The following is a 24,686-nucleotide window of genomic DNA, read 5'->3' on the forward strand; positions in this document are numbered from 1 at the left end:
AGGCTGTAGAAAACATCTAGTCTAAGGTTTCTCAAAGCGTGGTCCTTCTGACCACCTCCACCAGAATAACTATAGACCTGGTAAACTACAGTCTCTAGAGATGGCACAGGAACCTGCGTTTTGAAAGTGATTCCAGTAAGCACAAACATTTGAGAACCATTTCATTAGTTTATTTTACTCATTTTACATATAACAAAAATGACGTGGCCAGGTTAAGTGACTTGCCCAAGTTCATAGAGCTTATTACTTGTAGAATCAGAACTAGAACAAGACACTGTAGGAACCCGAGAGGACACTTTTAACTTTGAGGTGTTAGAGAAGTCTAATAATACCTTTTGGTTCATCAGACAAAACCTGTAGCTATCCTTATAGTAAATTTTAAATAATTTTTATTTTATTTTGAGCTCCAGAAGAGACGATAAATTACGTGTTATGAATTCATCTCTCAGGCTAGTACTGTAGAATCACAGCCTTTAACTGGATGCATATGTTATCTTTAGTGAGAAGTTTGATTTTCTAGATAATAATAGCAGGCAGAAGATTCATACAGATATATGACAAATGAAGTGGAAACATATTAATTCGAGTATCTGAAAGATGGTAGTAGAAATCACTTAAGAATAGGACATCCCTAAGTTCAAATTCTAACTATTACATAAGCAAATTCCTTAAACTTTCTGAATTTTAGCCTCCTATCTTGGTAAAATAGTAGTTATTACCTCAAAGAATTGTTACCTCCTATCTTGGTAAAATAGTAGTTCTTACCTCAAAGAATTGTTGTGAGGACTAAGATAATCTTTGTAAAGAGTGTGACACATAATAGTCACTCATTATGCAATAATTATTTGTTTCTATAGGTTAGGTTAATTTCTCAAGTTTAGCCTTCTTCATCTCCCTTTTGAAAACTGTTCTTTGGTTGTATTTGTTTTTTTGTCTTGTTTTGTTTGTTTGTTTGTTTTTTGAGACGGAGTCTCGTTCTGTTGCCAGGCTGGAGTGCAGTGGCATCTCACTGCAACCTCTGACTCCCTGGTTCAAGCGATTCTCCTGCCTCAGCCTCCCGAGTAGCTGGGATTACAGGCACATACCATCACGTCCAGCTAATTTTTGTATTTGTAGTAGAGACAGGGTTTCACCGTGTTGGCCAGGAATGTCTTGATCTCCTGACCTCATGATCTACCTGCCTCGGCCTCCCAAAGTGCTGGGATTACAGGCATGAGCCACTGTACCCAGCCTGTTCTTTGGTTTTTATCAAATTGCAGAAAGCCTAAAATATGCTGACTGGTTAGTGTCATTGTTGGCAAATTTGGTTATGCCACCTCATGTAAAGAACATGTCAGGTAAGTGTGTATAGTCTTTGACACAGAACCATTGTTCTAGTGAAAATACAGAGATGAAGTATGCCAGCCAGTGCCTTGGGGATAAAGAAATCAAACTGGAGGCCTTTTAAGTCTCTTGTTTTAGTGTCATATGGTTATAGAATGAAAAGATGAAGTTCTCCAGTTATTTTGTTCACTCATTCGCAAACATTTGTTGAGTCTGGATGTCATATGCTAGAAATAGTTGCTGGTGATACTGATATAAAGACATAGTTGTCTTTACAAAGTTTATAGTCTCATAGAGGAAGTCAGATATGTAAAACAAGCCCAATGGAGGCATATATGTGTTTTTGTTTGTTTGTTTGTTTGAGACAGAGTCTTGCTGTCTCGCCCATGCTGGAGTGCAGTGGTGTGATCGCAGCTCACTGCAGCCTCGACCCTCCAGGCTCCAGTGATTCTGCCAAGTAGCTGGGACTATAGGCAGTTGCTACCATGCCTTCCTAATTTTTATGTATTTTGTAGAGACCAGGTTTCACCATGATGCCCAGGCTGATCTCGTACTCATGGGCTCAAGCAATCTGCTCACCTTGGCCTCCCAGAGTGCTGGGATTCCAAGCATGAGCCACCACACCTGGCCCAAATTTACTTTTTATTTGCTCATTCTCACAGGAAGTATAGGGGTGATTTGAGAAGAAATGACCCTAAAAACAAAAAGGCCAAGTGGGAGTTTTGCAAAAGTTTCAGTGAGCAAAGTTGAAAAAATAAGTATCTGAGCTAGTATATCTCAAAATGTGGTGCTCAGACCACCAGAGGAACTTATAAATAATGCAGATTCCCAGGTCATCACCTCAGGCATCTGATTTAGGATTTCTGTAGGATTTAGGAGAACCAGTCTAAACTAGAAATTTTTTATTGGTATAATTGACAAGACTTAGTGACTAACATAGGTAGTGGTGCAGGGTAGTAAGAAAGAATAGTAGTTAGAGATGACTTGGGTCTGTAGTATTGTGAAATGTCTGAAATGATGCACTGTAGGTGATGGCAAGGGAAAATATAGGTCATGGCCTTGGATGTATATTTGAAGACTGAGAAGTTGAAGGGTAGGTCAGACAAGATAGTTGGGTGGGCTGATTACTCACTTGGGAAGTTACTCAGAAATTCATGTGAAGAGGATGACTGTGAACCATTTCCAAAGTCTTCAATGAGTGAGCAGTGTCTGAGGTCAGTAAACAGGGAGTAGTAAAGAGTAGTATAGTATAGCCAGCACTTCCCAAACTTCAATGTACTTGTGAATTGCTTGAGGATCTCGTTCAAATGGAGACTTTGATTCAGTACATTTAGAATGGGACTGCTGATTCTGCATTTCTCACAACCTTTTAGGTGATGCTGACGTAACTGGTCCATGGACCCCACTTTGAATAGCAAAGATACAGGTGTCTGGTTCTCAACTTAGCTGCACATCATACCTTCCTGGTTGTCTGATATTTGGGTCCCTGATCTAATTGGTATAGAAGATGGCCTAGATATCAGGATTTTAAAATCCTAGGTAGTTTTAGATGCAACAGAATTTCAGAGCCATTGATATAGGCTGATTTGGCCAGAGATGAGGTATATCATAGTATGAAAGTGGCAATGTTAACTAGGTAAAGCTAGTTCCACTCTGTATCTCTTGGCACAAGATGTGGGAGCAAAGGCACCAGAAGCAGTCCTGTCTTCGGGATGGAACCTGGGTTCAACTGAAATAAAGGGTAGGAAAATGCAAAGGAAGGGTGGGCAAGAGAATATGAGAGGCTTCTTCCTGGGTGGTGGCTGAGGGCAGGGATGAAAAGAACAACTGGATCAAGTGCTCCAGGTTACAAAGCTGGGGTTAAAGGCCCTGTGATGGCCACTGACAGCAATTTTTGCTGGGCTTTCAACCAGAATGTTGTTGAGCAGATCTCCTTGCTTCTCCAAAGAGAACATGTCCTCAGCATGCCCTAGAAGGAATGAGGGATGTGCCAAATTTTCCCTTTTTTTTTTTTTTTTTTTTTTTTTTTTAGTGGCCTCTGGATTTGTTTCCTAAGGCTTGATGGGCTGAAACTAGAGTGACCTGGGCATCAAGTGCTCTCTCCCCTGCAGACTGGTTATTAATAAGTATTGGACACCTGTTTGTGTACAAAGTAATCTATTATTTTTTTTTCCAGATATCATAATAAAAATGGCATGAAAAAACAGCTGTGGCTGAATTTTCACTACTTTGAAGACAGGAATGTGAAGTCAAAGTCTATAAAGCAGAATGTCTGCCTGAAATTATATGAAATTAAAAATTAAAAATTCTCCAGTTATTTGTGATATATCTCTGTGTTGAAATTCTACTGAGGTTCTTGTCATTTACTTTTAATCAGTTAAGAAAAAATAATTCTTCCATATGCTTCTTAAATATATGTATTTATATTACAAGATAAAGAACCAAATAATTGGTATTAGAAGACTGTACACTAAAATAGATGGTTTTAGCTATTCATAAAGAGCCTTCATCCCTGAGAGATCTGAGAAGAAAAAAAAAAAAAGACAATGCCAGGGTACAATGTAACTTCCTTTGATTGTTTTTTTTCCTTCAAAGTTTATTGCTAGTATGATTAAAAGTAATAAATCTTTCTCTAAAGCAATGTAGAGAAAAACAAAAACAAAACACAAAACAAAAAAGTAGTGAAGTTATTGAAGTACTAAAAATGAAAATGCTTATATTACGAGCTATTTTTAACAGAACTTAATTGAAACCACATGAGTGAGAGACCTAATTTCAGGTCTGACTGAAAGAAACTCTATACTCAAGGTTTGCTGAAGTAGGGAATGTATAATATGTATAATCAGTCCTACACTATTTAATATATTACCTTATCCCAACAAAAACCTTCTTTAGCTAATACTATCGGTAGGATTTTTAAAAATTTGGTAATATAACTTACAGTATCTCAACAATTCCCTTCTTAAAAAGCAATAATCCTGTACAGTGAACAGAGTCCAGTTGTATAACTTGGAGAGATTTTAACTTGATTAGTTCTTGATGCTAAAGGGCTTTACTAATATTATACATTCATAAGAGTCAAATTTTCAAAACTTCAGGATTAAGAAAGATTGTAACATCTATGAGTTATTTTGCAGTTAAATAATCTGTATAGTATTCATTTTTAACAAGGCATTCCTATGAAGATACTCTTATAATGATTTGACATGGCTTTAAGCCACTAGCAAAGCTATTTGTGATTTTGTGATTTCACTTGAAGATGAAATATGGAAAAGTTGTGAAGAAACCTAGATGAAAATGTTAACGATGGAGGCTAGCATAAAATTTAGACCTGTGTTCTAAATTAATATTGAACTAAGTCAGCACCTCTTGTGGTAGTTTTAAAAGAAGAAATGTGATAAGCAGTGGGGTAGTAAGGAATGAAACAGAAGCCCTCTTCTCTGCCTTCAAGCAGTTTATATTTCAAGTAGGATGAGAGAGAATGAGAATGAATTATTTGCTAGTTTCTAATCAGGTGGTAGGTTCCTGTGAGAAAGAATAATACTTGATTCATGGATTGGGCCTTGTGGGGTTGGAAGAAATAAACATTTGATAGTTTTACATTGCTGATGAAGAAAATATAGGTAGCTCTGAGAGGTAAATGTTTGGCCAGGGATATGTAATTTAGGAAGTGATAGAGCCAAGATATGGGGCAGGAATATTTGAGTATAATATTTTTTTTCTTCTCCCCAGAAAAGGCACATTCAATATTTTTGTTTTATAGACTAGAGCACAAGGAAAGGTCGGAGGGAGGAAGGAATTGGAATTGGCATTGGCATTCAAGGCTTAGGAGTGGAGGATATAACAACTTCAATTATGATTAAGAGCAAGGAAAGGCTGGGTGCGGTGGCTCACACCTGTAATCCCAGCACTTTGGGAGGCTGAGGTGGGTGGATCACGAGGTCAGGAGATCGAGACCATCCTGGCTAACACGGTGAAACCCCGTCTCTACTAAAAATACAGAAAATTAGTTGGGTGTGGTGGCGGGCACCTGTAGTCCCAGCTACTCAGGAGGCTGAGGCAGGAGAACCCGGGAGGCAGAGCTGGCAGTGAGCCAAGACCGCTCCACTGCACTCCAGCCTGGGTGACAGAGTGAGACTCTGTCTCAGAAAAAAAAAATGGAAAGCAGAAGAAGCCTGCTGGCTGGTCACATGAGAAATCCAAAGAAGAATCCTATTGGCAAGTCCTTAGAAAAGGTTGTGTGCTTAATCTTATATCTGTTCCAGGCCTCAGAGGTCTTTCAGTGAATCTCCCCGGAAGAATATGAAAAAAGAATATGGGGTGAGGGGTTCATGGTTCATAGTTTTCATCTATTTTCAATGTAGGCTGCGATCTAAAAAAGGTTAATGAAATAACCCTTTTACTTCAGCATGTAACTAAACTTTATTTTTGAGCATTTAAAATTGTATGTTAAAATTTTATCTCATTAAAAACAAATCTCAGGTCGTAAGTACCCCAAAAGTTCAGTTAAAAGTGTGTGAAAGAGCCAGGTACAGTGACTCATGCCTATAATCCCAGCACTTTGGGAGGCTGAAACAAGCAGATCACTTGAGCCCAGGAGTTTGAGACCAGGCTGGGCAATGTAGGGAGACTCCATCTCTACAAGAAAAGTACAAACATTAGCTGGGAATGGTGGTGCTTGCCTGTAGTCTTAGCCACTCAGGAGTCTGAGGTGGGAGAATTGCTTGAGCCTGGGAGGCAGGGTTGCAGTGAGCCATGGTCATGTTACTGCACTCCTGCCTGGGTGACAGAGTGAGACCCTATCTCAAAAACAAAAAAAGTACATGAAAGTTGATGTCATTTCCATTCTTAAATTTTTAACTAGGATGGTATTTTTTCCCACCTCTCTAAGATGTCATTCATCATGGTTTGTTCAGTTATAAATAGCCTTTTATGTTGTATATATAGCATATGTGTTTATGTAAAGGGTGTGATGCCCAAATTTTCCAGATAAAAGTTATCTTCAACCTCTACTGTTCTACTCTTATTTTCTAACCTGAATTTTAAACTGTTTCATCATCTTACATGTTAAATCCTACCTTGACTCCATATGTTCTTCTAGCTAACCCATCATTCTTCATCCGTTTGCATTAATGTTTCCTAAAGAGCGTGCTTTCTACGTTCTCACAGACCCCTCACCTTTTACCCTTCCTAAACATACCCACACACACACAATTTGGCCTTAGCTTTGTTTCTCCACTGACATTGTTCCCCTTAAGGCTCCCAGCAACCTCCTTGATGCTAATCTAAGGGGTATTTTTCAGTTCTCATCCTACCCAACTTCTTCCAGCTAATGATGTTATATAGACTAGTACTTTCTTCCTAAAAAGCCTCTAGAAAAGAATGACTTCTCTGAAACATTCTGTTAAAGCCTCCAGGCCCTCATCTCATCTCTAGCTCACTCTTCCATTTCTTACAAAGGCTCCTTTTTTTCTGCCCAATCTTTAAGTTTTGGTGTTTCCTGGGGGTCTGTCCTGGGTCTTCTCATGCAACACTTGCAATGGGTGATCTCATATACTCATGGCTTTAGTTACCATGTCTGTATAGCTGATCCCAAGTTTTTGTCTCTGTTATGGATATTGGTAGTGGACATGTGTCGTGACTTCCCCTGCATCTATCCATTTTCCTTCTAACTTTATCCTAAGTGGATTTTACATTTCTAAGCCATATGGTTTAGGTTGGATTGATCCCACCCATAGTTCCAGGGGTAGGCCTTTCATGGCATAAGCCAATTCACGTTAGCCCTCTCAACTCTGGCACAGTAATTGGTTCGGTGATGGGTCCAAGGCCTAAACTGATCCTACTGGGATTAAATATCAGAGCTTTTTTTCTTGGAATGCTGGGACAGACTTTTCTTTTTTTCTTGGACTTTTGTCTGAAAGGATATATCCTGGAAGCTGCTGGCAGCCAGCTTATGTCCACAGATGGCAACACTGCCTGGGAATAGAGTCTGCACAGAAAAATTAGAGATGGGAAAAAGAAACTGAATTCTCAATACCATTGATGCAGTCCTTGGATAAAGCTGTGCCTGAATTGTTCATCTGCACTAGATCCAGTTATGAGAGCTAATCAGTTTCATTCTTTGCTTATGCTAGTTTTGTTTGGGTTTTCTATCATGTACAATGTAGAACATCCTGACTAATGGACTCAATCAAAATCTAGAGTTTCCCACATCATAGCATTTATCAAAATGTACTATAATTGCCTGTCAATTTTTAATTTTAATTTTTATTTTTTGTGACAGAGCCTTGCTCTTTGTCACCCAGGCTGGAGTGCAGTGGCACGATCTAGGCTCACTGCAAGCTCCACCTCCTGGGTTCAAGCGATTCTCTTGCCTCAACCTCCTGAGTAGTAGCTCGTACTACTACTACTTCTACTTCTACTACTACTACTACTACTACTACTACTACTACTACTATTAGCTATGCACCATCATGCCAGGCTAATTTTTCTATTTTTAGTACAGACAAGGGTTTTGCCATATTGGCCAGGCACATCTTGAACTCCTGACTTCAAGTGATACACCTGCCTTGACCACCCAAAGTGTTGGGATTACAGGTGTGAGCCACCACACCCAGCCTGTCAATTGTTTTTTCTCCCTAGACTGTAAAGTCCTTGAACACAGAAACTATGTCTTGTTCTTTATTGTATTGCTGGATTCTAGCACAGACACATATTAAGTATATTAAATGTTTGAAAAATATTTGTTGAAATAATTTTTGTCATGGTTTTGTGCACTTGAAATATAATTCAAGATGAGGATTTCAAGCCAATTTATATTTGAAGGAAAAGTTTGATTCCCTGAAATAACTTATCACAATCTGTAATAGCTTTTTCATTATTTAGTTTCTTAAGGGCAGGGCCTGTATCCATCTTGTTCCTATTGCATTCCTAGCACTTGGAACATAGTAGGTGCTTATTTTCACCATCCCTATTAGGTTGTTTCTGTTGCATACACAATTCTCTAATATCTTCTATCTTAAAAGAAAACCAGTTGTTCCTTTCCATCTCCTCTCTGCTCCCCATCTCAGCAAAAAAGAGGAGTTGTCTGCATTTGCTTTACCACTTCTTTTTTGCCCCCTTTTTCTTTTGGAACCTGCTTCAGGCTTTCACTCACATTACTCCATTGAAACTGTTCTTGTCAGGATATCCATATTGACAAATCTAATGAACACTTGAATTTTCAGCACCATTCAACACAGTTGACTCATTTCTCTTTTTAGAGATGTTTTCTTCTCTTGTCTTACTGCTGCTCCTTCTCATTCTTCTATGTTGGATCTTTCTCTTCCAGACCTGTAAGTGTTATCCTCTTTGGGTCTTAGTTCTGAACCTTCTTCTTTATATACACACTCCTTTCATGTAAAGTCATCCATTCCATTATTGTAAATTCTGTCAGCTGGGCGCTATTGGGTGAACCCCACCCCTGATGTTCAACATGGGTTCTTTTCTATTTCCCTAAGTGTTGGCTGGTCTGAGAAATAAAGGGAAAGAGTACAAAAGAGAGAAATTTTAAAGCTAGGTGTCCGGGGGAGACATCACATGTCAGCAGGTTCCATGATGCTTCCTGAGCTGTAAAACCAGCAAGTTGTTAGTGATTTTCAAAAGGGGAGGGAGTGTATGAATAGGGTGTGGGTCACAGAGATCACATGCTTCACAAGGTAACAAAATATCACAAAGCAAATGGAGGCAGGGCGAGATCACAGGACGGGGTGAAATTAAAATTATTAATGAAGTTTCAGGCATGAATTATCATTAATAACATCTTATCAGGAGACAGGGTTTGAGAGCAGACAACTGGTCTGACCAAAATTTATTAGGTGGGAATTTCCTCATCCTAATAAGCCTGGGAGCACTACGGGAGACCGGGTTATTTCATCCCTTTGTCTTCGACCGTAAAAGACAGCCATCCCCAAAGCAGCCATTTTAGAGGCCTACCCTCAGGGATGCATTCTCTCAGGGATGTTCCTTGCTGAGAAAAAGAATTCAGCGATATTTCTCCTATTTGCTTTTGAAAGAAGAGAAATATAGCTCTGTTCTGCCCGGCTCACCAGCAGTCAGAGTTTAAAGTTATCTTCCTTGTTCCCTGAACATTGCTGTTATCCTGTTCTTTTATCAAGGTGCCCAGATTTCATATTGTTCAAACACACATGCTCTACAAACAATTTGTGCAGTTAATGCAATCATCACAGGGTCCTGAGGCAACATACATCCACCTTAGTTTACAAAGATGATGGGATTAAGAGATTAAAGATAGGCATAGGAAATCACAAGGGTATTGATTGGGGAAGTGATAAGTGTCCATGAAATCTTCACAATTTATGTTCAGAGATTGCAGTAAAAACAGGTGTAAGAAATTATAAAAGTATTAATTTGGGGAACTAATAAATGTCCATGAAATCTTCAGAATTATGTTCTTCTGCTATGGTTTCAGCCGGTCCCTCCGTTCAGGGTCCTGGACTTCCTGCAACAGGGCATGGTGGCTCACGCCTGTAATCCCAGCACTTTGGGAGGCTGAGGCGGGCAGATCACAAGGTCAGGAGATGGAGACTATCCTGGCTAACACAGTGAAACCCTGTCTTTACTAAAAATACAAACAAAACAAAACAAAACAAAATTAGCCACGTGTGGTGGCAGGTCCCTGTAGTCCCAGCTACTTGTGAGGCTGAGGCAGGAGAATGGCATGAACCTGGGAGGCAGAGCTTGCAGTGAGCTGAGATCATGCCACTGTACTCCAGCCTGGGAGACAGAGTGAGACTCTTTCTCAAACATACATACATACATATATACATAAATATAAATTCTGTCTAGAAGCTGACACCTCCCAAATTTCTCTCACTAATCCTAGCTTCTTCCCATATATTCTACTCAATATCTCCACGTGGATGTCTAATAGGCAATTAAAACTTAATACATCCAAACTTAACATGTTTGGTTTTCCTCTTAAAATCCATGTGTTGCCTGGTCTTTTAATCAGGAAATAACTTCCACTTAGTTGCTCACAGCAGAAACCTAGGAGTCATATTTTTCTTTTCTTCATTCCTAACAGAAGTGTGTATCTCCAAAATAACTTGCTCGCCACCATCAATTCTCTCCTAAAATACAGGTAGTCACGCATTTCATTTCTCTGGTTCCATTCTTCCTCTTTTAAAATTCCTTCTCCACAGAACAGCCACAGTAGAATCATAAATTGTGTCATGTCCCTCTCCTGTTTCAAACTCCTCTGATAGCTCCCATCACACTCAGTCTAACCTCCTTTCCATAATTTAGAAGGTCCTACGTAATCTGGCCCCTCATACCTTTCTAATCATTTCAAACCATCTCCCATTCTCAGAGTATATTTTAGTTCTTCTGACCTCCTTTCTCCTCTTCAAACAGGCCAAAACCATTTCTCTCTTAGAGCCTTTGTACTTTTTCTTCTGTTTGCCAGAATATTCTTCACCACCTTCTTCCTATGGCTGGATCCTTTTCATTCTTCACATCTTCGCTAAAATCACACATCTTTGGATAGGCCTTCCCTGACCACCCTATCTAAATTTGGTCTCCATCAGTTGCTTGCTATCCATGCTTTCTTTCGTGGCTCCTAGCACAACTTGCAAACATCTTATTTTGTCTCTTCCCACAAAAAACAAAATTTCTAAGAATAAGGACTCTCTTGTTCAATACCATATTCCCGGTGCTTAGAGTAGAGTCTGAGATGTTGGAGGGACTCAAGAAATGTTTGTTGAATAAATCACTGTTTATGTTTTCTGGTGCTTCAGAATGCTGCCATTTCCTTATTATATAGCAATAAATGGTCAGCTGGTTTAAGAGTTTTTAAAAGCGGGGTAACTTGAACCCATCTAAATGTTTTTCAGGCAGGTCTACTTCATCATCTTGATTTTGAGTGTCTTGTTCTGAGATGTTATCAATGAAATTATAATTTGTTTCATGATAATTCAGCATAATTGAGACTATTCTTATTAACATGGTGGTTGAGGAAGATTTTAGTTTTATTGCCACCTTTTCCTATATGTAGTAACCAGCAAATGCCTATTGTAAAGAATGCCTGTCTTTTATGCTATCAGGAGGGGAATATTTGAAGCAGGTGGACAGAAATCCATAGACTGTTAGAGTTTTGAGGAGACTGAATCTTCTACCCTTGAATGAGAGTGTAGGCTTTATGTCTAATCTTTGTAACCCAGTAGTTCCACATTGATATAGCATGAATGAGTAGATAATTATTTTCTTTCTCACATTTCCTCTTTGCTGACTTGTTAAACTTACAAAGGCTGCCTGTAAGACACCTCAGCTTCTCTGTGATAGGACGTAGTAGTAAGTAAAAGGAAAAATAAAAGATAATATTCACTGATACTAAAATTGAAATATTTAAAATTTAATCTGAATAATTATGTATAGTTGTGTCCTCTTTTATTACAAACTTGTATCATTTCAGCACTCTCTGATTCTGTGACTTTAGTATTACACTGCAATGTAGGAGAAACTGTGATGAATGATAGGAAATAAATCTAATTTTTTCCTGTACCTTTCAAGTATAAGACTAAATAAGACTATAGAAATAAAACCATTACATGGTTAGATAATACTGAAAGTGTCTCTTATGCAAGCAGTTATATTCTTTTCCCTTACTATTAATATCTATGATTACCCATGAAGCAATTTTTTCCCACGATGAAAGCACACAAGGTTATTGTATTTGCAAAGTTCCTTCTGAGGGGACCTGGAACTACTCTTTTCTGTGTCAGTCATGGACAGCCATTAGTCCTTAGTGTCTTTGGTCCTTTATAGACAGACTTTAGCCTGTTTCCACTTGTACTCATTTAGTTTAACTAGTGTAAAAACAAAACTTCCCCAAATGATTGCACCATTAATTGACAGATAGGATCTACACTTGTTTATTTTTTAAAAACTGCATTGACTTTTTTTTTTTTACAAAAATTTCATTCTACATTCAAATGTTTTGTGAGAAAAATATACACAGCTTATTTTACTCTGTTAGAAATCTTTCAGCATTTGATGCCAGAGGATTATCTGAAATGTCTAGGTGAAATAGTACTGCTGTTTTGATCCTGTATTGCCCAGTAGCTTCTGGACCTTGGGTAATATACAGAGAAACTGAATGATTTTCAACCTAAGCACCTCAAATGTTACCTCCTCAGACTCTGCTGACACCCTCATTTCATTGCTTAGTTCATACCAACTTCACAACAGTAGTCACTATCTGAAATAACTTTAAATACTTACTGTCTCCTCACCTAGAAATCTAGCTCTTTTTTACTTTAGATCCCCAATGCCTAGAACATAAACTATTGTGGAATGAATATGTCAGTATCTTAGTCATCAATAAATAGTGCTTTAAAAAAGTCTTGGAACATTGAAACTCAGTATTTTGGTTGCTGACAAATTCTCAAAGAGATATAAATTCTGCCTATTACATTTTGTTTTCTAAATATCTTCAGACCCTTATTTAGAGCATAAACTCTAGCTGTAAATCAGTGAGAGTTGGTAGCCACTTAAAGAAAATAAAATTTGATTTGTATACCTAATTAAATGAAATTCTCAAAAACTATATATATTTTTTTGAGACAGGGCCCCCCTCTGTTGCCCAGGCTGAAGTGCAAGTGGCACTCACTGCAGCGTTGACTTCCCACACTCAAGATACCCTCCCACCTCAGGCACCCGAGTAGCTGGTACCACAGGTGTGCACCGCGACCACACCTGGCTAATTTTTGTTTGGTATTTTTTTTGAGACAGTGTTTCACTCTTATTGCCCAGGTTGGAGTGCAATGGCACAATCTTGGCTCACTGCAACCTCCGCCGACTGGGTTCAAGCAATTCTCCTGCCCCAGCCTCCCAAGTAGTTGGGTTTACAGGCATGCGCCACCACACTGGCTAATTTTTTGGAGACGGGGTTTCACCATGTTGGTCAGGCTGGTTGGGAACTCCTGACCTCAGGTGATCCACTCGTCACGGCCTCCCAAAGTGCTGGGATTACAGGCGTGAGCCACAGCGCCCGGCCACACCTGGCTAATTAAAAAAAATTTTTTGTAGAGATAGGGTCTTACTGTTGACCAAGCTGGTCTGGAACTACTGAGCTCAAGCGATCTGCCTGCCTCTGCCTTGCAGTATTGGGATTACACACGTGAGCTACCACGCCTGCCCAAAGTATTTTTATCCAGCCTTCCAACCATATACAAGTTATTTCCTAAATTTCTCTGAGGATTGCATCCCATTGTACAAGCTTCGTTATCCTGGAGGGGGAGTGAGTGTATGGATGGGGGTGCTGAAAATTTATAAGATTAGTTTGCTCCAAACTCTGGTATATTTTGGTTCCATGGGTTAAATAAAACTGTGAGGTCACATGTGAGCAACGTTTTTCTTTTTTTAGAAAGCGTTTCTTCCCTGTAACTTGGTTAAAATTCCACAGTTCCTCCCTTCTTCACACCTAACCATTAAGATAGATTTATTAAAAATCTAAATAATTAGCGTAAAAGTTTAGATATCTGTACATACATGTCTTTAGGCTTCCTGACTTCGTTGGTTTCACCTGATTTTGTTGGTTACCAAGGAAACTGCCTAACTCCTGAGCCTCCAATCGCTAGCTCTTCCACGAAACTAATTCCTGATGTCAGGGTTCGAGGCACTAGTACAAACTCTGCCCGCAGTCCCTCCCCGAGGTCGTCTTTGCGGGGAGCCATGGCTGTGGCAGGGGTCCCGGCAGGTTCCTCCACCAGTCCCTGTGAGCCAGCCCCCGCGCTGTCCAGATCCCAGACCTCTCGCGGGCCGGAGCGGCCTTCTAAGGGCGGGCCTGGGGTCCTGGGCTCCAAGTCCAGCCTTGGCCGAGGCCCCACGGGTACGCTTGTGCGCCTTCCGTGCTCCAGGGGCCGCCAGACTCTCCCCGGCGCGGAATGGAGGTGTGAAGCCGCAGAAGCTAAGGAGGGGCTGACAAGGGAGAATAGGTTGCCCGTGGTTCCCTGCGCAACTCGGTGGGTGCGGGGAGTCGAAGCCTTCTGCACTCCAAGGCTCCTGGCGTCGTCCCCGCGCCACCCTGGCGCAGCCTCTGATGGTAGCCGACAGCCTCACGGAGGAGGATCGAGACTGAGCCTGCTCCCCCTACACATCCCTAGCCACCTTCCAGTCTTGTCCTCTCGGCACACGCCCCGCCCCGTGAGCTGCCACGTGACGGGAAACGCCAGTGAGCCTAATGGAGGTAGCTCCGCCCCACGCCCCCGCCTTGCCCCCTGCTCCGCGCGCCGCCACGTGATGCGGCCCACCTCCAGCCAATGAGCGCCGGCCTTGCCTCGCGCCCCGCCCCGCGCGCCGTGGCCGTTTGAAGTGACTAATTTCTGTCATATGACTGAGGCGCCCATGGGGGTGGCGGGGCGGCTCTAGGAGCAGGGGCCTACCAAGCGCCCAGCGGAGCGACCCCTGCCTGGCCGTGGGGAGCATGGCCCCTACGCTGTTCCAGAAGCTCTTCAGCAAGAGGACCGGGCTGGGCGCGCCCGGCCGCGACGCCCGGGACCCAGATTGCGGGTTCAGGTAGGGCGCTGTGGGGCGGGGGTCGCGGAGCCGATGGCCTTCTGGACTCCGGGCTCCAGGGGTGTTGGGGCCTTCGGTTTTCCGACCCAAGCGGAAGCGCCGCGCCGAGACCAGCATCTGGTCCTCGGTGGGGTGGAGCCGGCTGCTAGCTCGCGCTGAAGGGTTGGAGCGAGGTCCTACCTCTTCTCTTACCCCACCCGCCTAGCCGTTGCCCCTTCCCCCTTCTCCCGTCGGTTTGTTTACTACCTGACCCCAGCCACGCGCAACTCTGCTCCTCTGGATCTAGCACCGCGGCCTGAGACTTTGGGTCCACACGCCTTCCTGGCACCGAGTAGAGTTGGGCGCGGGCTGGATTGGACCTCAGCCGCCGTACTCCGGGCCGCGAAGTTCTCCCCTCCTCCCCGTGACCAGTTGTCCTCCGGGCGCTGCGTTCCAGCTCCGTTGGCGTTGTGGAGAGAGCGGCACGTTTGGCCAAGCTTCTGAGTTGAGAGAAGGCTGGAGGAGCAAGTAGGCAAGGTGCCGTTCTTTCAGGTTTCTTGGACGCTAAAATTGGAGGTGTGCAGTAACCGGACCGAGCGACCTTAATGTTATCGAAGGAGAAATGTGAAACTTGAGTTTAGAGTTACTACTGAAGCAAGACAACATTAAATGAAATCTGGCCTTGGAATTGGCCGTAGAGTCTTCCTCTTTAGAACTGTTACTGAAAAGGAGTCTTAAAAATTGAAAATGTTAGCAGAGCATTTTGTGGTGTTACAGGCTTTGTTGATTTTTCGTTGTAGTACCTGTTGCTGGCAGAGTAGCTTTTCAGAATTGTAAGATTTGATATAAACCTGAATTCAAGGTGAAATTTAGTCGTTAAACTGCGTCTGAGGAGATTATGTCCAAACAGCCTTTGTAAGTATTGCAGTGTGGAAACTTGGAAATATAACTAGGCTAAATGTCAAATACCACACAAACTTGGTAGGATAGCAAAGAGCCCAGTTGTACAACAGTAGTAGAAACAACAAAAAAAGAGAGAATCTGTCAAATTTTGGAACAGGCAAAGTTGAAATGATTGTGCCACACTGGTTTAAGAAATTTTGCTATTCTTAAAATTATTCACTCTCTCTTGCTAATGCAGATCTCATCAGGAAACATTCAGTAAATGCATATGGAATTGAAGACATTTTTCTACGTATCTCTCTTTTCCCCTGAAAAATAAATGTGTCATGCTCATCTGTCTCTCTCTAAACATTTCTTTAGTGTTTTTCCTTTGAAAAATGAAAGTGCAGCTTAGATAATACTACATTGAGCCATCTACTAACTCAAGCGACAGTAGGAAACAGGTTTCAATAGGATATTTCAAAGGTGGCATTTGAATAGACAACTGCTTTCTATTTCTGGGCAAAGATTGACTTTGGGTACCTAGGTTTACAAGGGTCTCAAGTCGCTCATATGAAAAAACATTTTCACGTCTGTTTTTCAAAAATGTAAAGTCTACTATATAGTTGCGTAATATTATTTTACAGTTACCAAAGAACTTTCTCATCAGTTATCTTATTTGATGTTTCACAACAATCTTACGAGATAGAGCAAGTAGCAGTGCAGATAACTATATATTTCTGCCAGTGGAAGTGGGAATTATCTGTAAGCCCATTAACTGCAGTACATTATAGAATTGCTCACTTTAAAAATAAAACGTGTGATTGTGAGCAATGAAAACTGATGAAACAGAATGGGCATATCTGAAGGAAAAAAAACTATTCTGGTTAATGTCACATAGCTAATAACTTACAGATCTAATCAACCCAGGTTTTTTAAAAAACTATTTCATTGAGCTATAATTTATACACAATAAAGTATATTACATTTTAAGCATACATTGTATACAGTTGTATACCCACCACCCCTATGAAGTTTTAGAACACTTCCATTACCCAAAAAGTTCCCTCATGCTCTGTTGCAGCCTAACCCCTCCTCACCCAGGGCAGTCACTGATACTTTCTGTCATAATCTTGTGTCTGGCTTGTTTGTTGCATTTATTAGTTCCCTCTTTTTTTTTTTTTTTTTTTTTTTTTTTTGAGACAGGGTCTCTGTCAACAGGCTGGAGTGTGGTGGCGCGACCTCGCCTAAAGCACCGTCAACCTCCTGGGCTCAAGGGATCCTCTCACCTTGGCCTCCCAGAGTTCTGGCCTTACAGGGATGAGCCACCACACCCAGCTAGTTCATTCAATGTTATCACTGAATGGTATTCCATTGTATGGCTATACCATGATTTGTTTATTCACTCACTAGTTGGAGGACATTTGGTTTGTTTTTTTTTGCCAGATTTGGGCTATTATAAATAATGCTGCTGTTAATGTTTGTGTATAAGTCTTTATGTGGACATATATTTTCATTTGTCTTGGGTAGATACCTAGGAGTAGAGTTGCAGAGTCATATGCTAAGTGTTGTGTTTAACATAAAAGATTGTCAAACTTTTCCAAAATAGTTTTACCATTTTGTGTTCTCAGTAGCAATGCATGAAGATTACAGTTTCTTCACAATATCTTCAATATTGATACCATTTTTTAATTAAAATTTTTTATTGTAAAAACCATATAAAATTTATTTATTTATTTTTTTGAGATAGCGTCTCACTTGTTGCTCAGGCTATAGTGCCATGATACAATTAAGGCTCATTGCAGCCTTGACCTCCTGGGCTCAGGTGATCCTCCCACCTCAGCCTCCTGAGTAGCCTCCTAAATATCCTCCCACCTTGGCCTCCCAAAGTGCTGTAATTACAGGCGTGGGCCACCATGCCTGGCTGAAATTTACCTTCTTAATAGTTTTTTTATTCTTTTGATTATAGCCGTTCTAGTGGTATCTTGTGGTTTTAGTTTGCGTTTCCAAAGATCATATTCAGCATCTTTTTATGTAACCCAGGTTTTTGAGTAGACTAACATTTAGTTTTCATTCTAGTATACCATGCTTTCCTTGTTGGAATCCTTTTTTGGGTGTTTTGTTTTGTTGTAGTCAGCCTAACGCCTAAGTTGTTAAATCAGGCTTGGGTGTAGTTAGCCATTGGCAACTCAGTTCCTAAGAGGCGGTTCCTAGAGTAACCGGTATACAAAGCCCAGTAATTGTAAGCCACAGTAGGACTCTGGAATAGGAGAGACTTCTGATAAAGAAGCTTTAGGAACCTTTCTGTGTTGTCTTCTGTGGTTACCCCGTTAGAAGAGATGGCCAGGGAATACCCACTTCCCTTGTTTTCACTCTAAGGTCTCTTACCATATAGATTTCTATGTGCTTATCTAAGATTCTTGAACTGGAGATGAGTTTGAAAAATATTATGGGGAGGGTATTTTTTCAGTCATTTAGAGAATTGAGACAGTAATGTGTTTTCTCCATTTAAAGAATTTGGGGGAAAAGGCACTTTCTAGGAGAAGATACTGCTTTATGTTTTTTCTCCATTTTCTTCCAGTAGAAGTAAGAAATATAAACCCAATAACTATAATACGTATAGAAATTATTGTTTTAGGCTGGGTGTTGTGACTTATACTTGTAATTCCAGCACTTTGGGAGGCCATGGCGGGAGGAGTGCTTGAGCCCAGGAGTTCAAGACCAGCCAGGGCAACATGGCAAAACCCCTGTCCCTACAAAAATTACCAAAAATTAGCCAGGTGTGGCAGCGTGTGCCTGTAGTCCTAGCTACATAGGATGCTAAGGTGGGAGGTTGCCTAGCCTGGGAGGTTAAGGCTGCAGTGATGAGCCATGATTGCGCCACTGCACCCTAGTCTGGGTGACAGAGTGAAATCCTGTCTCAAAAAAAAGATTGTTTTAAATAACATTCCTGAAAACTACTTTGGCAAGGAACGTTGGTTTTGAAGTGAAATGTTTGTAGGACATAATTAATGTTTGGTTAAATAATACCTGGATTTTTGTTACACAGGTTGAGTGTCCTTTACCTGAAATGCCTGGGACTAGAAGTGTTTTGGATTGTGGAATTTTTCAGATTTTTAAATACTTGTTTATATATAATGTGTTTTTTCAGAGGTGGGACCTAAGTCTAAATATATACCTCGTACACATAGCACATAATTTATACGATACTTTTTAATGATTTTGTGCACAAAGTGTCGATTGCATTTTGACTCCTCACATGAAGTCAGGTGTGAAGTTTTCCACTGTGGTGTCTTGTCAGTGATCAAAATGATTTTGTATTAGAAATGCTCATCCTGTATTCCAAATATATGAACATTTATTCTGATTCTTTATATCAGGGATTCTTAATGTACTCAGCCTTTTAATTGGTCTTTCTGTGATCCCTCGCCTTTTTCCAGACTACCCTCAATATGTCATACATTTTAAAAAGTGCCATTGTGACTGGGCGTGGTGGCTCACGCCTGTAATCCCAGCACTTTGGGAGGCCGAGGCGGGTGGATCACCTGAGGTCAGGAGTTCGAGACCAGCCTGGCCAATGTGGTGAAACCCTATCTCTACTAAAAATACAAAAATCAGCTGGGCGTGGTGGCGGGGCGCCTGTAATCCCAGCTACTCAGGAGGCTGAGGCAGGAGAATTGCTTGAACCTGGAAGGCGGAGTTTGCTGTGAGCTGAGATCGCGCCATTGCACTCCAGCCTGGGTAACAAGAATGAAACTCCATCTCAAAAAGAAAAAAAACTGCCAATTGTGGTCATGAACAGCAGACAAAATGTGACAAAAGGATGTATAGCATTTAATATCTTCATAAGGTTTATTTTAAGGATTCAGAGATAAGTCATGTAAAGAACTTAACGTGGTGCTTAGCACATGGCGTTCAGGAACCAGAAGTAGTTGTTACTGTTAATGATATCAGTCTTGTGTAAAAAGCACTTAGTTTGGGCCCAGACTTATTAAAGAATATCTTTTGCCTATTCTGCATAGTGTGGCTTTTGCCAATTCGCTAGCCTTTTTTTTTTCCTGTCCAATTGACATTTTTTAAAAAGCCACTATAGTATTATTGTTAATAGAATTAACAGAAATTCCTTAATAAAAGCCATTCTTAGTCCATATTCCAATTTTCTGTTATCTCAATATGTCTTTTTATGGTAAGTTTGTTTGAATCAGTCTTAAGAGTCTGTATATTACTGCATTTGCAGTTAGGCAGCTTAAGTAAGTTTTATTCTATAACAGCCCTCCCCCACTTAAATGTGAGATTTCCCACATTCTGTGTTTGGCTTTTGCAGTCGTATGGTTTCCCAGCAATATGTGGTTTAGAAAGCCCCCTCCAGGCAATTCTGATGCTCAGGTTTGCTGTAAGTTTGCTGTAACTTATTCCTCTATTTCTTGTCTTTCCTGAAAGCTTGAAGTTAGATTTAGATATTTTATCATATTTAGGTTCCCTTTTTTTTTTCAATAAAATTATTTTGTAGATGTCGTGTACTTCCTCTTCATCAAAGTTACATACCTGGTTGCCTCACTTGTAGTGGTTTCAGGTGGTATCAGCCTTATTCTTCTATTACATAATACCCCCTTTAACTAATGATTTTAGCATTCTTTGTTGATGATTGCCTGAATTCATTATTTTCAGGCAGGTGATACCCTGATTCTCTAATTTTTTGTGCATTTATTTGCTGGAATAACTTTTATCAACTAGTTACTCCTTGCTACAGAAAAGGGAGCATGAAAGTTAGATGATTTCCCTTTGTCATTTTCCAAAGTAATTGGTAATGAGTTGTTCACTGAAGGTTTTTTGTTGTAATTATCATCTTAAAAGATTATCATGAGCTATTGGATTTTAGTGTGTTTTAATCCACTCCTGTCAAATTGTCTCATATTTGGCCAATGGAAGCCTTTTTAGATTGACTTCTGTTTCTTTTTGACATGACCTCATTAATCTTTGTTAACTTCTTGCTTTCTTTTGGCCTGTGTCTTAATCTACACTCCTCCTTCTAAGAGTTTATCACCTTGGATTTATTTTGATTCTGGGATATGCCAAGCTGTACTGCTCCCTATTCTTGACATAGTCCCTTATACCTTTTTATTTGGCTTTTTTGTATTGAACATCTGGGCTTATTCTAATTACTCCTTGCTCCAGGAAGCCTTTTCTGATTTCTTCCAGACTAGAGTAGGTCTGACTGTAACTTTGTTTCATAGCTTATTGCATGTCCTTCTGTGACATCTGTCACAGTTGTCATTGTCCACGTCTCTCTTTGCTTATTTGAGCCCTCTCTTCAGTGTTAAGCGTCAAGATTTATTTTGTAGTCAGAACTCTGTATATTTGCCTAATGGATTGTGTGTGGGGAATAGATGCCTAGGTTTTTGACTGGAGCAACTAAGTAGATGCCTTTTTTCTTTGAGACAGGTTCTTGCTCTGTCGCCCAGGCTGGAGGGAAGGTGCGATCTTGGCTCACTGCAACCTCCACCTCCTGGGCTTAAGTGATCTCCCCACCTTAACCTCCCAAGTAGCTGCTGGGACTACAAGGTGTGGGCCATCATGCCTGGCTAATTTTGTATTTTTTGTAGACACGGGGTTTTGCCATATTGCTCAGGCTGGTATAGAGGCTGATCTTAAACACGCTATCAAAAATAGCCACCTTCTCTCCATTTTCTGTTGGAACACACACTTTATATCCATTATAACTCTTTTAATATTTTATTATAATCTGTCTCCCCCAAGTTCACATTGTTGTGCCAGTGGACAACACAGTGCCTGAGCGTATGCTGAGGAAATATTTGTAGAATGAATAAACGAAGTAACAATTTTAAGGGCAGAGGGAGAGGGTCAAAAGTTCTGTTTTGGATATTTGGTCTAGTTTTAATTGCAATTGAGATATGACACGTACAGATGACAGTTAAATAAAGTCAATCTGGAGTTCACAGTAGAGATTAGGATTGAAGATACGAGTTTGTGTGTATGGTTAGTATTAAAACTACAGAATGGATGAGATCATCTAGGAAAAGGGTATAGATAGAGAGGGGGAAAGGACTGAGGGCTTTGCCCTGAGGATGTATGAAAATACACAGATCTGAGAGAGGAAGATATACAAAGAAGATAGATAGGGAAAAGCCAGGGATCTGTGGTGTTAGGGAAGCCAAGACAAGGAAGTGTTTAAAAAATGATTGAGTGATAAATTGTTTGTATACTGGTTGCTGACAGGTCTTGTGAGATGAGAAACAGAAAAGTGTCCATTTGTCAAGATGGAGGTAATTGGTGACCTTGATGATGGTTTTTTGGTAGGGAGGATAAATGTTTGGGGGGAAAAGTGAGATAGATGTGGAGTAAATGTGAGGAAATGGCCCCACTACTTATCTTTCTATTTATTATTTCTATAGGAGAAATAATCTGTAGTGCTGAGTTATTTTTTCACTTTCAGCATTCTGATTTTATGTCACATTTTGAGCTTCTGAAGTTCTTAAAAGCTAGCTTCATAATATTACTAACAATTTTAAGAATCATTTTTCAGAAGTTTTGTTTTTTAAATGGGATTTTAAAAAATTTGTCATAACCAAAAGAATTTGTGTTTTACTTAGTTTATTTTAAATATATGTATTTTTAATTGATTGGATACACTTCCGAGCCTCTTGTAACCACTATTCTACTCTACTTCTATGAGATCAACTTTTTTAGTTTCTACATGTGAGTGAGGACATGTGGTATTTGTCTTTCTGTGCCTGACTAATTTCATTTAGCACCATGTCCTCCGGGCTCATCCGTATTGCCTCAGATAACAGAATTTTATTCTTTTTAATGGCTGAATAATATTCCATTATGTATATATACGACATTTCCTTTATCCATTCATCTGTTGATGGACACTTAGGTTGATTGCATATCTTGGCTAGTGTATATACTGCTGCAGTAAATATGAGTGTGCAGATATTTTTTCGACATACTAATTTTCTTTCTTTTGGATATATATTCAGTAGACAGATTGCTGGATCATATGGTAGTTTAATTTCACAGTAAGAAGTGCAAATACTATAATTTTGGTTGTTAATTTGATCTGCTTTTTCATCCCTAAGTAGTGGAATTAGATTTGTTTTTTAAACTAGGTTTATTGAAAAAAAGAGAAAAATACAGCTTTAAAGTGTCATTTATGAAACTTGGATACTTTCTTTTTTTTTTTTTTTGAGACAGAGTCTGTCATCTAGGTGCAGTAGCAGAATCCCGGCTTACTGCAACCTCTGCCTCCCGGGTTCAAGCAATTCTTGTGCGTCAGCCTCCCAAGTAGCTGGGATTACAGGCATGTGCCACCACACCCGAAAATTTTTGTATTTGTATTTGTATTTATTTATTTATTTATTTATTTTAATTTTTTTATTTTTAGTAGAGACGGGAGTTTCACCATGTTGGCCAGGCTGGTCTCGAACTCCTGACCTCAGGTACTCCGCCCTTCTTGGCCTCCCAAAGTGCTGGGATTACAGGCGTGAGCTACTGCACCCAGCCTTGGATCTCACTTCTTACTAACGTAATAATTATGTTAAATCCTATTGATTTTAAACTTGCTTAAAATAACTTTCCATGTAAAACATAAGATAACCTCTTTTATTTTAAAGGAGTCCTGATCTACCCTCTCCGGATTTTGTTTCTGTTTCTGGGACCACCATTCTTAGTCTACCAAGTTGAAAATCAGAGATCATTGTTTATTCCTCCTAGTCTTTGATTGCCACATTTGTTCATTTGTTAAGTCCTGCTGATTCAAATTCTTCAGTAGCTTCAGTTCGATTTTATTTTCCACTGTCATCACCTTATACAAACCATTGATGCCTTTCTTAAAACTTTGCTATTACTTTCCCACTTTTCCCTTCCACAACATACTGCTTCTTTTCTCAGCAGGGAGATAGGGTCTCACTGTGTCACTCAGTCTTGAGTTGGAGTTCAGTGGTGCAGTCCTAGCTCACTGCAGCCTCGAACTCTTCACCTCAAGCAGTGGTCCCACCTTGGCCTCTCAAAGTATTGGGATTATAGGTGTGAGCTGCTGCACCTGGCCCCACACTGTTCTTCTGAATTGATTTTCCTAGGTCATAATTCTAATCAAAACACTCAGAAATGTTGACTCCTCATTGCTTAAATAGATTGATCTGTGCTGCACACTGTTTTATGTGCTTTACACCTATTAACTCATTTAAATCTCACAATAGCTTTATAAAGAGGTCTGATTATCCCTGTTTCATTGATGAGGAAACAGGCACAGAGAAATTAAGTAGCTTGCCCCATGTCACATGACTACTAAGTGACGAAATTAAGATTTGAACTCAGATGTTTAAGTTCTAGAGACTTTGTTCTTAACAAAGTTCAAAGTCCTCAGTTTGGCTTATCAGCCTTTTATAGAGTTGTAGCTGGTGTGATCGACTTGATGAGTTCAGATCCATGCCCCTGTACTGTGGAGTGTCTGTGTGTGTGCTTGCATCTCTTAATTCTGAAATCAGACCACTTGGTTTTCAAACTGGAGTTCTCACACTTAATTGCTGAGTCCTCAGGCTTCATTCTCTTTTGTCGTTAGGTAATGCTAGAAGCAGTGCTTCTTGCTCTGTTATCTCATACCACTCTACCTAGGAGACAAGACTCTGTACTCCAAGATTTTCAGCAAAAGTCCTAAACTCGGTGCTGTTTATATCACCATTGAACTTATTCATGGTCATCATGACCTGATTGGCTTAGGCATAGACTACCTATTTTGGTTACTGTGGCAAGGGGAGTGGAGTTGCTCTGATTGTGGTAGTACATCTGGAGCTAGCAGTGAGGTCAGTCTCCCACAAAATGCTGGTTGAAGAGGGGGAAGTAGATACTGAAGAGATAGTCCCAGTATTTATTATACCTACCTTCTGATAGTTGTTTTGAGGATT

General features: G+C 40.2%; 2 protein-coding genes across 5 annotated transcripts in view; both read left to right on the forward strand.

Annotated features, from left to right (window-relative positions):
* Positions 1-3,769, forward strand: part of MEIKIN (meiotic kinetochore factor) — a 133,093-nt gene extending 129,324 nt beyond the window's left edge. The window contains exon 13 of one of the 2 annotated variants that reach the window (XM_008014346.3): positions 3,500-3,769. In XM_008014346.3, the coding sequence (XP_008012537.3) occupies positions 3,500-3,522 (23 nt within the window). In that variant the 3' untranslated portion in view covers positions 3,523-3,769. The remainder of the gene's footprint in view (positions 1-3,499) is intronic. The other variant, XM_038008250.2, reaches the window with a different exon arrangement.
* A 10,934-nt stretch (positions 3,770-14,703) lies between these two features.
* FNIP1 (folliculin interacting protein 1) overlaps positions 14,704-24,686 on the forward strand; it is a 165,688-nt gene continuing 155,705 nt past the window's right edge. For all 3 annotated transcript variants that reach the window (XM_008014333.3, XM_008014335.3, XM_008014334.3), the window contains exon 1: positions 14,704-14,898. In XM_008014333.3, the coding sequence (XP_008012524.3) occupies positions 14,807-14,898 (92 nt within the window). In that variant the 5' untranslated portion in view covers positions 14,704-14,806. The remainder of the gene's footprint in view (positions 14,899-24,686) is intronic.

This window comes from Chlorocebus sabaeus, chromosome 23 (genome assembly GCF_047675955.1).
Source record: "Chlorocebus sabaeus isolate Y175 chromosome 23, mChlSab1.0.hap1, whole genome shotgun sequence".
Taxonomy (NCBI): Eukaryota; Metazoa; Chordata; class Mammalia; order Primates; family Cercopithecidae; genus Chlorocebus; species Chlorocebus sabaeus.